The sequence below is a fragment of the Mustelus asterias genome, chromosome 10 (genome assembly GCF_964213995.1).
Source record: "Mustelus asterias chromosome 10, sMusAst1.hap1.1, whole genome shotgun sequence".
NCBI classification, from domain to species: domain Eukaryota; kingdom Metazoa; phylum Chordata; class Chondrichthyes; order Carcharhiniformes; family Triakidae; genus Mustelus; species Mustelus asterias.
In genome coordinates, this window is record NC_135810.1 from 3,610,433 (window position 1) to 3,622,596 (window position 12,164).

Genomic DNA, 12,164 nt, shown 5'->3' on the forward strand with positions numbered 1-12,164 from the left:
GCGACCTGCTCCAATCTCCTGGAACGCTCTGCCTCAAAAGGTGCTGGATGCAGATTCCAGTTATTTCAACAGTGAGGTGCTTGAAGAATCTGACAGGCTACTGGAAAAGTGGGATTAATTGAACAGCTCTTTCGCAGAATCATAGAACCATACAATCCCTACAGTGCAGAAGGAAGCCATTCGGCCCATCGAGTCTGCATCAACCTCCTCAATCCCACCCAGACCCTATCCCTATAACCCGATGCATTTCCCCTAGCTAGTCCCCCTGACAGCAAGGGGCAATTTAGCATGGCCAATCCGCCTAACCCACACACCTTTGGACTGTGGGAGGAAACCGGAGCACCCGCAGGGAACACACTGACACGGGGAGAACGTGCAGACTCCGCACAGACAGTGATCCAAGCCGGGAAGCGGTGAGGCAGCAATGCTAACCACGGTGCCATCGTGCCGCCCCATAGCTGGCACAGGCACGGTGGGTCGAATGGTCTCCTTCTGCGGCATTCAATAAATAAAAAGCGCGTTTCAAACTGATCACAGAACCGCATGGGTCTATTTGAATGGCCGATTAATCTGACAGAAAAACTCCAGGTATCTCACCTTGACCACTCCATCATAGCCTGGGATGGTGTTGACTTGTGCCTTCTTGGCTATTAGTTTGCTTTCGATCTTGTCTCCCATGGCCTGAATAGCATGTGTTTCGGGTCCAATGAAGGTGACACCTTCAGCGGTCTGTGGAGATCATTAAACATTTTAGATTTACAATAGTAATAGATTCTGGATGAGCACTAGCTTCACAACACTTACGTTTAGAATATTCCATTGATGAGAAAAAATCCTGAAGATAGTCACTATTAAAATGCACTGTGCTTCAACCCACAAGTGTTTTTATTTTTTTAGCAAATTGATGGAGCAACTTTATACTTGTAAGCTTTTTTTGTGTAATTTTTTACTTTTATATTTCAGTATTCAGTGTTTCTCTTTCAGTTCTTGGGAGAAGTGCCCAGTTGTTATCGAGATGAGAACACTCGGAATTTTGTAATGCTGCCCAATGTCGTCGGGACGCAGTGAACGATGGTACTGACTTGGGTGGTGTCACCAAATCCTTGATAAACCAGCTTTGATGTGAGCATGCATCCAAATCATCAGAGAAATCACTTGGCTATGACAGGAATCATACATGCAATATCACAACAGCATGAAATCCATAACGTGAGGTAGAGCTCTGTGCATTTCAGAAACGGTTAAAGGAATGAGACTTACACAGAATGCTTTCGCTGACCTGAGATGCAATTGCAGTGATCTCTGAGTAATCACTGTCAATCCCTATATAAAATGTGGTGGCAGACTCCTGAATACAGCAGGAAAAGACAAAGTCAAGATCTGCAGAAAATAGCTTTATATTACTGTTGATTTATCACAAACTTAAAGAGCACCTTGGATAGACCACCTTTAAGAATATCCCAATAACTTGCGTTTACGTAGCACCTTTGCTCCCACAGCTCAAAGATATGCGGGTTAGGTGGATTGGCCATGCTAAAATTGCCTCTTAGTGTCAGGGAGACTAACTAGGGTAAGTGCATGGGGCTATGGGGATAAGGGCCTGGGTGGGATTGTGGTCAGTGCAGACTTGATGGGCTGAATGGCCTCCTTCTGCACTGTAGGATTCTATGATTCTAGTGAAAACATTGAGGTGCTTCAGTGGAGCATTGTCAGACAAGGTTTGACACCAAGCCACACAGAGATTTTATGATAGATGAGAAAAAGCTCAGTTAAATATGTGGGTTTTAAGGAGTCTTAACGCAAGAGAGTGCAGGAGAGTATCTGCGAGGTTTACGGAGGGAACATCCAATTTTAAAGTCTAAGCAGATAAAGGCATGGCTGCCAATGACGGAGGGATTAAAACTGGGGTAGTTCAAGAGGTGGAGATGTCGGCGTTGGACTGGGGTAAACACAGTAAGAAGTTTAACAACACCAGGTTAAAGTCCAACAGGTTTATTTGGTAGCAAATTTGCAAATTTGGTAGCTTGTGTGGCTTTTGCTACCAAATAAACCTGTTGGACTTTAACCTGGTGTTAAACTTCTTACTGGAGTTCAAGAGGCCAGAAATCAAGGGTGTATGTAGTAATTGGAAGGATTGGCGACCACCAGTATAGTATAACAAACTGCACTGGTTTATATACACACAGATAAATGTACAGAATACTTTTACAATGTCAACACTTCCAGCTCTAGGGTCTATGCTGGCTGTGCTCTGCCTCAAGATCCTCGTGCTCGTTCCCTATTCAGGCATCGGGTCATATGAGCTTCCCAGTGTACAACCTCTAAGAAAGGCCGGCTACTACAAAGGGTGGGAATTTTTAAAAATCGAGGGATTACTAGACTGGGGCCAGTGACGGTCACATGGGCGAAAGATGAATGGGATTTGGCAAAATTTTAAGCTCTACATCATAAAAAAGAATATTGCGGCATTGGAAAAAGTGCAAAAAAAATTTACAAAGGTGATACCTGAACCGAAACATTCCACCTTTGAAAAGATTGAACAGATTGGGCTTGTCCAAATTCTGAGCACACAAATTTAGGTTGCCACTCCCAGTACCAACAGTCACTGGCGGAGGTGTTATCTTCCAAATGCAATGTTACATCAATGGCCGCTTGATTTAGCATCGCATCTGTTCTTTTTATGAAGAGAAGGAGGTTTTGCCAGTGTCCTAGGCTAATACCCATCCCTCAACTGAAACCGCAACAAAAAAGATTATCTGGTCATTGTCACATTGCTCTTTACGGGAGCGTGCTGTGCACAGATTCTCTACTCCAGTTCCGACATAACAACAGTGATCACACTTCAAAAATAGTACTTCACTGGCTGCAAAACTCTTGAGGATGCTCTGAGGATATATAAATGTCAACTTTTACAGTGTACAACGCAACAACCAGTTGCCCAAGCTGAAACATGTTTTTGAAATGTGCACAAAGTGGACATTTTGCACCTGTAACAAGTTAGAAAAGACTTGGGTGATGTGGGAGTGGAGGGCAGGGGGACCTCCATATGAACCAGACATACAAACGAGAACAACTCTTCCAGTATTGAATAAGCACTTACCCCCAAGGGCTAAGTTACAGACTCAAACTTATCAGTGCAGCACACTGGCAGTTGTGTCAGCTGAGGCTCAGTTCATAGAATCATAGAATCCCTACAGTGCAGAAGGAGGCCATTTGGCCCATCGAGCCTGCACCGGCCACAATCCCACCCCAGGCCCTATACCTACAACCCCACACATTTACCCTGCGAATCCCTCAAACCTGCACATCTTTGGACACTAAGGGACAGTTTAGCATGGCCAATCAACCGAACCCACACATCTTTGGACTGTGGGAGGAAACCGGAGCACCCGGAGGAAACCCACACAGACACAGGGAGAATGTGCAAACTCCAGACAGACAGTGACCCAAGCCGGGAATCGAACCCAGGTCCCTGGCGCTGTGAGGCAGCAGTGCTAACCACTGTGCCACCGTGCCTGCATGCTTACTGCTGAATCACAAGGTTCTTGGTTCATTCCAGGGTGTAAGCTCAAAAATCAAGGCCAACGCTTCCAGTGCAGTACTGTCAGAGGTATTGCTTTTCAGATGAGATGTTAAACTAGGGCCCCATCTGGGTGCAAATGATCCCATGACACTATTTTGAAGAAGAGAAGGGTGAGCTCTCCTCAGTGTCCTGGCCAATATTTGTCCCTCTATCAACATTATGAAGAAAAACATTGCTGCTTGTGGGAATTTGCTGCCACATTTCCTACATTGCAACAGTGACTACACTCCAAACATTGCTACACAAGCTTAGAGCATTTTGGGACATCCAGCGATCATGAAATGCACTATATTAATGCAAGTCTTTCCTTTATCAAGACTACATTAATGTCACAATCTCCACTTGCTGGCACATCTAGACGTTTGCAGTTGATAGGCTTGTGCACAGTTTGTACGTAGAGCTAAATTAAGGTAGGAAAAGTAGTCTCTACTTTAAAATCATCATTAGCAACTTGTCCTAATTCAAAACCAGTGCGATAGATTCCTTTCAGAATAAATATCTAGGAATAGGTTATACGAGTAATCTTAGGTCCTGGGAAAGCTTGAGGTGGGTGGCACGGTGGCGCAGTGGTTAACACTGCAGCTTTACAGCGCCAGGGATCCAGGTTCAATTCTGGCCTCGGTCACTGTCGATGTGGAGTTTGCACATTCTCCCTGTGTCTGCGTAGATTTCCTCCGGTTCCCTCCCGCAGTCCAAAGATGTGTGGGTTAGGTTGATTGGCCATGCTAAATTGACCCCAGTGTCAGGGGGATTAGCAGGGTAAATATGTGGGGTTATGGGGATAGGGCCTGGGTGGGATTGCGGTTGGTGCAGACTCGATGGGCCAAATGGCCTCCTTCTGCACTGTAGGGATTCTATGATTCTATCTATGGTATAGGGCAGATAGAAAGAAATGATTTCTGCTAGTTGGGGTGCATCGGACAAGGGTGCAAAGCCTAAAAACTAAAAGCTAAGAGCCAGACCTTTCAGTGGTGACATTAGGAAACAGTTCTACACAGAAAGGATGCTGAAGTTTGGAACTTTATCTGCAAATGAAAATTCATGCTCGATCAATTTTAAACTGGAGATTGATATTTTTTTCTTAAAAGGTATTAAGGGATAGGGAACAAATAAGGATATACGGAGTTAGGGCAAGATCAGTCACTGAATGGTGGTATAGGCTGAAGGGGCTAAAAGGCCTCCTCCTGTTCCTTATTCCCTGAACAGAAAATGTTGAACTAATGGCTCCCCAAAGTTTTTTTTCCACGGGGGCGGGTGGGCTGATTTTTGTCAATAATTCGCTTACCACTGTATCATGTGACAATCAGAATATTGCGGTAATTTCAATTAGCATTCCTAGATAAGTGAAGGGGGCAGGGAAATTAGAGTTCTTGCTATCCACTGCCTTTTTCTGGGAGATGTGGGAAGGCGAGGGGGAGGAGAAATTCAAGGTGGTGAGAAAGATTCCGAATTGGGCAGCAAATGCAAAAATAAATCTAGTTTCTGCTCCATTGGTGATGCGGTAGCTTGGGGCCATGCTTGGAGCAAAGCTGTGGATCTGCTTGCTAAACATGAGAAACCAGAAATGAGTCTTTTCAGCTGCAAATTTTATTGCCAGCATTTCTCAAACAGAATAGCCGTTTCAAACAGCCAACTAAGATGGCTCACGTTGACGTCAATTCAAGTATTCTAAACCATCAACAGTACAAAGGAAGAGGAATGTAGATGTTCAATCCAAACCCCTTTCTCATTAAATACAATTGGACAAGGGAAATGGATGCAGGTGCTGATTACAAGAAGATAAATAAAAACAGCAAGCATATTCAAAAGCAATGGCAAGAATTACTAATCCTCCAAATACCCATTCACACTTGTGGCTCATAATGGTCAACTCAAGTGTTTAATGTCAGCTTTTTATGACAAGGTTGTCCCCAGTGGCATATTGTTATTAGCACAAGTTAGTAAGTAGACTATTAGCTCTCAAAATGCTGCAAGGGTTGTCTTCAACTAAAATGAGTTATGTTGCATCTATTTATATCTGTGTGAGGTTGTCTCTCCTGCTTGCTCATGGGCTTTTTTATTGTTGGAAGCAGCTGACATTGTTGTATATATGTGGGGTGTTTGGATGTCCTGTGCATCAGGACTCAGGTTTGTACATAATCATGCAGCGTACTTTCTGCTTTGAACAAACGATATCCCATCACCAGCTCCGGAAAGATGCAACATCCCCGGTGCAGCTGGCTCAATGATCCAATCTTTGGAATGGGTCCACCACCTGGTGCCTAGTAATTGAAACTGCCTCAGCATTGGGCAAAAGGTCACCAGGTAGTAATGACTTTGGCTCTGGCTCAGCGGGTAGCACTCTAGTTTTTGAGTCAGAAGGTTGTGGGTTCAACACCTACTCCAGGGACTTGAACGCAAAAATCTAGGCTGACACTCCCAGTGCAGTACTGAGGGAGTGGCGCACTGTTGGACAGTCAATACTGAGAGAATGCTACGCTGTTGGAGGTGCTGTCTTTTGGATGAGATGGTAAACAAAGGCCCTCTCAGGGAGTGCAAAAGATTCCATAGCCGCTATCTCAACAGAGAGGAGTTCAACCCCAATGTCTTGGAGAATATTTATCCCTCAATCATCATCACTAAAATCACATTATCTGATCATTATCACAAGGATATTTGTGAGAGCTTGTTGTATGCGAACTGGCTGCCATGTTTCCTGCAGTGACCACACTTCAAAAGTACTTCATTGGCTGTAAAGTGCTTTGGGACATCCTGAGGTCATGAAAATGCTGTGTAAGTGCAAGGTTCTTTCTTTCAAGGAAGCAAAAATTTGCAGCGGAGTCTTTTGGTTGAAACCATTGCTCGTGCATTTCATATTTTATTTCATTTGCGTTTGGTTGCCAACACAACTGGGTTCAGTGCCACCTGGCAAACCATCACCCAGGCATCCCATCCTGGTTGGTGGAGGATCCCTGTTGAGTTCGGTTACCACCTCTGCCACCGAAAAGGTCAGCAACGTCAATTGCGGAGCTGGGCCTGACGTAAAGCAGAGTGTTCTCTCAGTTTGCTCTGAAATACGTCAACAAGAGCTCGTGATCATACACCAGTGTGACAGCGTCACTTTTAACACCAGCCACGCTTCTGATCTCTGAGTGAGAGTGCCTCTTTATGATCAGGACCCATGGCCAATAGACCACTTACATTTCACAAAGATGCAGTTACAGTCGACAAGAGAGACAGACCTTCATGTCGTTAATCTGAGTTGGCTTCAAATTCTAGGTCCAAGAGATGAAAGGGTTATTATTCCAACCAATACATCATCCTGACTCCTTACTTTTTTTTCCCTCAGTTCTGGCCTCCATGTTACAAAAAGGATATTGAGACTCTGAAGAAGGTGAAATAAAAGATTTACAAGGAGGTACCAAAAGTGAAAGGTTATAAGTAATCAAGGAAGATTAAACAGAAAAGAGAAGGCTAAGGAACAACCTAATAGAAGCCTTTTTTAATTAATGAAGATGTTTGATAGGGTAGACATAGAGAAGATGTTTCCACTTCTTGTGGGAGGCCAGAACATGGGACTATAAATGTAAGACCATCACTATTAAATCTAATCAACTTCTTTGGGGAGAATGTGGAACTCTCCACTGCAGGGAGTGGTTGAGGTGAATAAAATAGATACATTCAAGCGGAATCTAGATAAAAACATGAGAAAGGAATAGAAGGTATTGCTGATGAGGTTAGATGAAGAGAGATGGGGAAAGCTCATGTGGAGCATAAACATGTCAGGTTGAATGGCCTACTTTTGTTCCATAAACTCTTTGTATTTTTTTTACATAATCTCTTATTCAGCTATTGTACTCAGCTACAAATAGTTCATACTCTGACATTTGTAAAACAGATCAAACTTAGAGCACTCTCGCCAAGAGGGCACCAGGAAATGTTTATTTTTAAGTATTGGCATAATATTCCTGTTCGGTATTGGATATTGGTTTTATGTGGGTGGGAAAAGCAAAGCAAGGGCCAGCACAAACATCGTCCCTCTGGCCCCCTTCCCCTCAGTGCCATCTGCGTACCAAATACAATTACACTTCAAATATAAAATATGCTTATTCTGTTCTTCTTTTACAATTGTGGAATTTTAATAAATTATTGATGAACACATCACATTGAGGTTAGCAATTTTAATTCAATACAGTGCACTAAATGCCTTTTAAAGTATATTAGCTAAGTTCTACTTGAGGAACATACGAAATAGGAGAAGTAGGCCATTCAGCCCCTCAAACCTGCTCTGCCATTCAATAAGATCATTGTTGATCTGTTCATATTTTGAGTTCCACATTCCCAGCTACCCTGATAACCTTTGATCCCCTTGCCTAACAAGAATCTATTTACCTCTGCCTTAAAAATATTCAATGATCCCGCCTCCTTCTGAGACAGGGAATTCCAAAGTTGCGCAACTCAAGAGAAAAAATTGCTCCTCATGACTGTCCTATAAGGGCGGCCCCAAATTTTAGAGCTGTGTCCTCTAGTTCAAGACTGACCCACAAAAGGAAACATCCTTTCCAAGTCCATCTTACTGAGACCGCTCAGGATCTCAAGGGACTTCAATCAAGTCACCCCTCACTCTTCTAACTCCAGAAAAACAAGTCCAGTCTGACCAACCTTTCCTCATAAGGCAACCTGCTCATTCCAGGTATCAATTTAGTAAGCCTCCTCTGAACTACCACCAACACATCCTTCCTTAAATAAGGAAAACTGCACAAAGTTTTCGAGATGCAGTTCCACCAATGCCCTTCATAACTGAAGCATAACGTCCTTACTTTTATATTCAATTTCTCTCATAATAAAGGATTGCATTCCATTACTGCTGTACAACTTTTTGTGATTCATGCACTAGAACACCTAGATCCCTCTGCACCTCAGAATTCTGCAGTCATTCCCTGATGGAATAGAGATCAGAAAAGGGTGGCTTATGGCAGTTAAACTTTTTAACACATATCAAGTATGGTTGCAGTCCATGAATTATGCAGGATGCAGGTACATGCAGATTACAAAAATGCATCACCTTGAACCAAACATTATTCAAAAATGTCATAAATGTAAAACATCAAGCTAGTACATATTGAATGGAAAATAATCAAGGGAAGTTAATTTTCAAATGTGCATGTGCCACATTGCACTGTCCAATTACATATCCTATTTATTTGTAATACCATGACAATTACTAATATTTCACTCAGAAGCCAATATGGTCTTTAATTTATTGGATTTCAATGGATTTATCGTCAATCGAAGGTGAAACTGATTTACACACATTAAACAGATGTGAAGACTAACACGTTCCATAAATTGAGGAAAACTTTTTAAAATTGTGTTTTGACTACAAGCTTGCAAAACCAACCACAGCATCACAGACATGTTTCGTTAATATCGATGCGCAGAGAGAGAGATTAGGAGAATACGCGCAGTGAGTTGTGATCTGGAACGCGCTGGGATTCAATAGTAACTTTCAAAAGGGAATTGGATAAATAATCAAAAGGGAAAGATTTTCACGGCAATGAGGAAAGAGCAGGGGATTGGCCTGGCTGAAGAGCTCTTTCAAAGTGCCAGCACAAAGGGCCTAAAAACATCCTTCTGCACTGTGCCCATTCTATGGTTCTAATTAGCTCTATTTGCAAATCACAGGAGCATTTCCATATCAGACACAAGCAGAGATTCTCTTTTCCAGACTCCACCAAGATCACACAGAAAAGGCTTGTGTTTCGGATTAAATAAATGGCCACAGGAAAGGATGCAACCAAGAGCTTAAACAGTCAACATTTAATTACAACAGGTCTTTGCATGTAATTCTGAAGTCGGACTGAAAATGCACTTTAAGACTAACAACAGAGAGGGCATCACAGACAGTAGACTCCAAATAATTAATCAAGCTTTTAACACCTTGCCATATGCCTAGCTGTGCTGGACAACAGTTACCGTCACTTCATTAACTGTCTCTGTTTAGCTTGTTTGTCTTAATATCCTCAGCCTTGTTGAAATGCAACTCATTTAGAATAGATATAAACCGCTAATTAAAAGCAGATGTCATTTATTACCCAAACACAGACATACTGAAACTCTGACTCAACCCAAAACTTTTTGCCAACTTCACACCACACTGGAACAAGCAGTGAACTGCGTCGCTGCAGTTTTAAGTAGTCCTTCAAGATATTAGGAATTGCACTAACAAAACAAGTCTTAAACAGACAAGTAACAAGTCATATCTTTGCTTGCTGGCCGCAGTCCCAAGGGTCTGAAGGATACAGAAACTGGTTCCTTCTCTGTGGCAGCAGCTCTGCATTTCCATCTGTTAGCTTTGAATTGCAGCTCACAAGAAATCAAAATCAAATTAATTCAGGTTTGTTACACTACCCAAGATCTTCTGTTTCAATTTGTACACCAACTCTTCAATTCACTCTCTTTCAATCACTACAGCTTACTCCATGATATTCGGTTTTAAATAAATAACCGTTCTTTACGTTTTTTAAAAAAAAATTATGTTTATATAACACCTTTTAGAACCTCAGGACATCCCAAAGTGCTTTACAGCCAGTCGAATACTTTTGAAGTGTTATCACTGGTGCGGTGTAGGAAACACAGCAGCTAATTTGCACACAGCAAACATCACAAACTGCAATACGACACTGACCAGATAATTTGTTTTAGTGATGTGGGCTGAGGGATAAATATTACCAAATAAACCTGTTGGACTTTAACCTGGTGTTGTTAAAACTCTTACTGTATTTACCCCAGTCCAACGCCGGCATCTCCACATGATAAATATTAGGCCAGGACACCGGGGAAGAACTCCCCAGCTCCTCTTAAAAACAACTGTGGGTACAACTGTAAATAGAAGTAAAATTCAAAATAAACTTTGAGTTACTACCCCAAAGATTAAGCATAGTTTCTCACATAAATTCAACTGGCACCATCACAACATCCATCGTTAGGAACAGGAAGTTTCACCAGCAATTGGGAGAACATAGTGGTGAGAAAATTGACTTAAAGATGTCGTCAACTTGCTGCAAGCTTTCCTCATAGAATCCTACATTGCAGAAGGAGGCCATTCAGCCCATTGAGTCTGCACCACAATCACACCCAGGCCCTATAACCTCATGCACTTACCCTAGCTAGTCCCTCTGACACAAAGTGCCAATCCACCTAACCTGCACATCTTTGGACTTGTACCATCATGGTTACCAACATGTACCATTAAGTACTCACACTTGTACCATCATGGATATGTCAATTTTGACTACAAGATTCCAGCTTCAATCCCAAATCAAGGGATAGATTCCTGCCCCCAGCCAGCAAGAGTCTTATGTTGGCCGAAATATCTTTCGGCTGGGAAAAGTAGGATGATCCTCTGCACAGTTTTCTGCCACAGTCTGGTTTTTGGATCAACTACCATGTGGTGAACATTTTCTTACACCACACAGCAACGTCCAGGTTTACAGTTTTGAACAGTAATTATTTGCTAGCCATTAGGGGATGGATTATTTTGCATGCTGGTTATATTAAGAAAAAAGTTTTCTTGTATTTGCCTGCTTTCGGGAAAGTACCTCACAAACATGCAGTAGGTCTATCATAGAATCCCTACAGTGTAGGAGGAGGCGATTCGGCCCATCAAGCCTGCCCCGACAACACCACCCGGGCCCTATCCCCAGAACCCCATGTATTTACCCTGCGAGTCTTCCTGACAATAAGGGGCAATTTAGCATGGCCAATCAACCTGGCGCACACATCTTTGAACTGTGGGAGGAAACCGGTGCACCTGGAGGAAACTCAAGCAGACATGGGGAGAAAGTACTAACCATTGTGCTACCATGCCGCCTATGTTGCTTTCAAATTCTGCTATTAGTATTTTATAACCATATCTGACACACTTCAGGACCTGGGAAGAGACTGAATGAGGTACTGAGAGACATGCAGATAGTAATCAGTTCAGGGAGTGTGTAGATATGAATCAAACAGTTGGTATGTGTGGAAATTCACAATTCAATAAATCCACACAAAAAGTGAGCCAACTGCCTTTGCTCGAAATCCCCAACAGAGCAGTTTACCGTGATGAAGGATCTATGAAAAAATAGTCAGCAGTTATACCAAAGAGCGGAAGGCATACAACAGGAAGTCATTCGGCCCATCATACCAGTGCCAGCTCTTATCCAGTTCGTCCCACTCCCCTGTTCTATCCTCAGAGCCCTTCCCATTTTTCCTTTTCAAGTATGCTGGAAAGACGGAGGATGAGGGGTGACCTAATAGAGGTGTATAAAATTATGAAACGCATAGATAGGGTGAACAGTGGGAAGCTTTTTCCCAGGTCGGTGGTGACGTTCACGAGGGGTCATAGCTTCAACGTGAGGGGGGGGGAGGTTTAACACGGATATCAGAAGGACGTATTTTACACAGAGGGTGGTGGGGGCCTGGAATGCGCTGCCGGGCAAGGTGGTGGAGGCGGACACACTGGGAACGTTTAAGACTTATCTAGAGAGCCACATGAATGGAGTGGGAATGGAGGGATACAAAAGAATGGTCTAGTTTGGACCAGGGAGCGGCGCGGGCT

At 43.0% G+C, this 12,164-nt stretch overlaps 1 protein-coding gene across 2 annotated transcripts in view; it reads right to left on the minus strand.

The window, feature by feature from the left end:
- Positions 1-12,164, minus strand: part of pcca (propionyl-CoA carboxylase subunit alpha) — a 374,693-nt gene that overhangs the window by 257,800 nt on the left and 104,729 nt on the right. For both annotated transcript variants that reach the window (XM_078221544.1, XM_078221545.1), the window contains exon 7: positions 598-729. In XM_078221544.1, coding sequence (XP_078077670.1) covers positions 598-729 — 132 coding nt within the window. The remainder of the gene's footprint in view (positions 1-597; positions 730-12,164) is intronic.